General features: G+C 40.8%; 1 protein-coding gene across 1 annotated transcript in view; it reads right to left on the reverse strand.

Annotated features, from left to right (window-relative positions):
* LOC146484375 (RYamide receptor-like) overlaps positions 1-3,899 on the reverse strand; it is a 13,011-nt gene extending 9,112 nt beyond the window's left edge. The window contains exon 1 of the mRNA XM_085104824.1: positions 2,508-3,899. Coding sequence (XP_084960950.1) covers positions 2,670-3,644 — 975 coding nt within the window. The 5' untranslated portion in view covers positions 3,645-3,899 and the 3' untranslated portion in view covers positions 2,508-2,669. The remainder of the gene's footprint in view (positions 1-2,507) is intronic.
* Positions 3,900-4,666: the final 767 nt, after the last annotated feature.

The following is a 4,666-nucleotide window of genomic DNA, read 5'->3' on the forward strand; positions in this document are numbered from 1 at the left end:
TTAGGACCTACTTTCAATCCAAGGTTTAAATCTCTGGGTTACTGGTGGTGAATTCTAAGCTCGTTGCTACTGCTCTGAGGAAAGAATTACTGCATTAAATGCAAAAAGCGTCCGAAATTAGGCCGGACAAACTGTTCATCAAAAAGAAGTCTTCATCAATGTGCCGAGGAGGCTGCACTGATCTCCTCCTATTCCTAATCCTACTCCTCTTTTCTATAAAGTCGTTCCTGATTGCTTCCCATGCTGTTTGGCTGCCTATTGTAATAGGAATCAATTTTGTCTTGTCCAAAAAGAAAAACGGTGTCGTGAAACGAACCACTCCGCACTCTCCACGTGCTCATTGAAAGAGCATTCCGTTCGTAAATTCCCATATACCATGCAGCAAAATCTTTAGTACGGTCCGATTGACGGTCATTGGGAGAGGTCGTCCATGCCCCAGATTTCTCACTACCGCACTGAAAAATACTAAGAACTACTAAAATGGACACGGCATTGAATCTCTGATACTAAATTTACAAGACGCGTACTTGCTCGCCTTGCTCACCTCTTTTGAGACTTCTAAAAACTTGCGCGGCACTCACATGCACATGTGTACACATGCCACGCTTGACATTTCATAAGCTATGACGTAGAATTTCACCGGAAGTAACCCTGTTTATCGCCTGAGCACGAATTTTCGTGTGCCCTCGGATATAAAATATTGTGTAAAGCCTCGGACGACGCCAAATGTAAGACAAATAACATTGTACAACATTGTTGAGTTCTGTTTTTGATATAGTATTCTAACGCATCAATAAGTAAAGAAATTCACCGTTTTGTATTGCTCTCCCGCTTTCCGTCCTCTTAGAGCTCCCGACTCCCGCCCTTTCCTCTCCCGTCTCCCGTACCCCTCCCGCCCCCTATTCTCCCGGGCTCCCGCCCCCCTGTCCCCCTCCACAACCAAACTTTAAGTTCATGTGAACGGTTAAAAACAAAGCCCCACAGAAAGCCTTTTCGTATACTAGCTTCAGCTTTTCACTGAGGAACGGCTTTGAGGCGAACTAAATCTGAAATTAAAACGAAGAAGAGCATTTCCATACCTTTTCGTCGGCCATCGTGAGATCTTACAGGCTTTTGAACGCAAATCTGCGGTTAGCGGCTTTCCACAAACCTTCCCGTGTGGGGACACCCTGAGTTAATTTTTAGCGCATGAAATGGAAACGCTCAGCGACAGCAAATGGATTTTAGCGATAGCGAATGAGTTTTAGCAACAGCGAATGAAATTTAGCGATAGCGAATGAGTTTTAGCAACAGCGAATGAAATTTAGCGATAGCGAATGAGTTTTAGCAACAGCGAATGTAATTTAGCGATAGCGAATGAGTTTTAGCAACAGCGAATGAAATTTAGCGATAGCGAATGAACAATTTAGCGACAGCGAATGTAATTTAACGATAGCGAATGAGTTTTAGCAACAGCGAATGAAATTTAGCGATAGCGAATACAACTTAGCGAATATTGAAACATTTGGACGACCATATACTTCCGCTCGGAAAACCAAGCATTTTATTGGTGTATTTATGACAGCTGTTGACAGGATCAAATGTCGGTACGCGCACTCAGGCATGACAAGCGGTGTGGGCGGTTTTCAAAATCCCGGGGTTTGTCTGCAAGCGTTTCCTTCCTTTCTTCCCCACCCCCTCCCCGCTTACTCGCGCCATTTTTCGCGCGGTCCTTGCTCGGAAACAGCACGGAAACGCTTGCTACGCAGGCTAGGGGAATGCTTGTCCAATCTGCCGAGCCAGAGATTCATGATAAAAGTGTTTGACAATAAACCTGATAAAAGGATGCCTTATAAATCGAGGGCTTGTTCGATTCGACAAATCTGTTGAGAAAACGAATTGTTAAATGCGACCAAGGCAGTTTTGGCTTAAAATAACAACTTACAGGATGAAAGAAAAATATTATCCTATAGTTCAAGACTTTGGTGACTACAAGATTCTTGCTTCCGCGGTAAAACAATCCGGTTTGTTTACACTTGTTATTTTTCGCAATGGCATAGGAAGCGCTGATGAAAGGAAAATTGCGGGGCTGAAGATGTTCAGCGGGTGGAATTTAACTTGCTATTTTTTCAGTTCGGTAAGGTTTGACCGGAAGACAAAAGAATGCAGCTAAATACAGAACTACGTTATAACATTTTATTGATTTTATTTTGTTTCTATGACACAGCTAACGATGATATAATTAGTGTTTCCAAATTAACAGCAAAGCTGCTATACAAGTAAATTCCAAACAGGGAACGGTTTAAAATCCCATAAATCTTTCTTATTTGTTTATTTACAGTCCGAGGTTTAAAGAATTGTTGTTGAACTGTTCAGCAAAGTTTGTCAAACGAATATCAGAGAAATAATTTGTATTACACGGCATCTGAACAGGCATATTTACAATGATTATTTTCCGGCGAGCGTGATAATCACTTTTAACTATGATCAGAATAGTTTTGTAGAAAAACAATCCTTTCTTGGAAAACTTCATTTTACTAAATTTATGTGGTTTTCATTTATGTAAAATTCAGCATCTTTCACTAACTCTTGATTCGTTCCTAAATAGTAAAGTAAACCCGCCATAAGTTCGTTTTTTCGACTGAGAGTTCCACGAACCGCTTGCTCAGTTATGGCGGAAGACTTAAAAATTACTCGTTCTGCTCTGCGCAGCTAAAACACCTGAGGAGTCTCTTTAGTGCAATGCGATAGTTGGAACTGAAAACGAAACAGATGCAAGGATTGATGGCACAATTTGAGACAGCCATAAACCAGGAAATATTCCAGTATATAAAGAAGCCACAAGGCAAACTGTCCCGTGCAAAGTTAGAGAGTAAGAAGGCAATACTAAGGGGTACCCAGCACAGTACAAACCCCGACAGGATAGCGATGGCCATCTTTAACACGTTTTTGTTCCTTTTCGCTCGTTGTTGCTCAGCGTTGGTTGATTGTTCGCCAGGCCGCCTCTGTAACTTGAGCTTGATAACGATGATAGAGTAAAGTATGGTCAACATGACGATGGGGATGTAAAGAAATACCACACATAATGCAAGGAGGTAATTTTTTAAAGAAAAGGATTCTCCAAAGGCTTCATTCCACCGCATAAAACAAAGCAGTTTTCCTGGGTACGCGGCAAGTTTGTAGGCGACTAAAAATGGCGAATGTACTGCCATCGCGATGATCCACGTGGCGAGAATGAAGAAGAGGCACAGCTTTGAACTGATGAGTGGAGAACGGAGAGGAAATACCACAGCTCCAAATCGATCCACTGCTATGAGAAGCAGGCTCTGGATAGACACAACAAACGAGACATCTGGTAAGAAGGGAACCAGTTTACACAGGGCCTGGCCTAAAGAACCACTGATAAGCCAGGAGCCTGCGTGAAGACTTGTTAGCCTCCACGAAAAATGAAATATTGGATTCAGCAGGTCGGACATGGCCATGTTCACGATGAAGAAGTTGATCGGTTTTCTCAAGGTGTGCGTTTTGTAAACAATAATTGCTATAAAGGAATTCCCAAGCAGCGAAACGACGAATATCAGGCAGTAAGCAAATGTTTCTCCAATTTTTGCTGCTGTAGGATTAAACGTAATGGAGCAGCCGGATCCATTCACCGTTGTGTTCATATCTGCTGATTTTCTAAAGTTCTGTTGTTTCTTTCACAAACTCACCCAGTTTGTCATGAGGAAGCCACTGTTGCTCTATTTATGTTTAAAAGGAAATTACCATGTGTTTTGTGATTCGTCGCCGGCGCAAGAAAAAAAGGCGCTACTGAATTTACTGACGCAGATCGTTAATTAACAATAGCCAATTAGCTAATACGTCTGCTCGGTTTGTCAAACTGTTTTCTTTATTGCGGTTTTTAATGGGTGTTTAACACCAAGAGCTAATTTATCTTATTTTTTATGATGTAAGACTCATGTAAGGACGCGGTTTAACACTGTGTTATTTAAAACTTAAAAGTATAGCGGTAGTAAACAAACCTGGGATTATTATTATTATTTTTTTGTGAATTTTTAAACCTTTAAACAACGGGGTTTGCACGACAATGAGGAAAACCCTGCAATAGAATGATTTCTTTTTATTAAACCAAGGGCCCCCAACGGTTCATTTTGGTGAATATCTCTTTGGATGGCCTTATCGCCTCAGAGGTTTGTGCATTTAGTCATAAGACAGTATGAAGTTTCCTTCGGCAAAATCACGTCTCAAAATGTCGTAACACTGGCACACTAGATCCTTCGGTTTTCGGAGGGGCGAATCTCTCGATTAAAATGCGACGAAAACATTTCATACATTCGGAGAATGAGATCCCAGTTTCTAAAACTTAAATTTTCAGCTAAAGCATTGAACAGATCATACTACATAAGCTTACGCAAATATGCCTCTTGAAGGCCACCAAACCTTCTGGAAACACAGGAGAAAACATTTTAAGTATATTGCTCAAATATTCTTGTTGAATGCCCCCTTGTATTACAAAGAGCGAAATTGTTTCTAACCTTATTTGTTAAATAAACTAAGATAAATTTACGACTATAGCTTGGAAAAAATTTTCAAAGAATCGGAATCCACCGCCAGTGAAAAGAGCTCATTTATTGAATATTTATTTAGTTGTAGTTGGATATGTTCGTTTTCTTCGAGTTGATTTCAT

This window comes from Pavona decussata, unplaced genomic scaffold (assembly GCF_977016875.1).
Source record: "Pavona decussata unplaced genomic scaffold, jaPavDecu1.1 SCAFFOLD_34, whole genome shotgun sequence".
Classification (NCBI taxonomy): domain Eukaryota; kingdom Metazoa; phylum Cnidaria; class Anthozoa; order Scleractinia; family Agariciidae; genus Pavona; species Pavona decussata.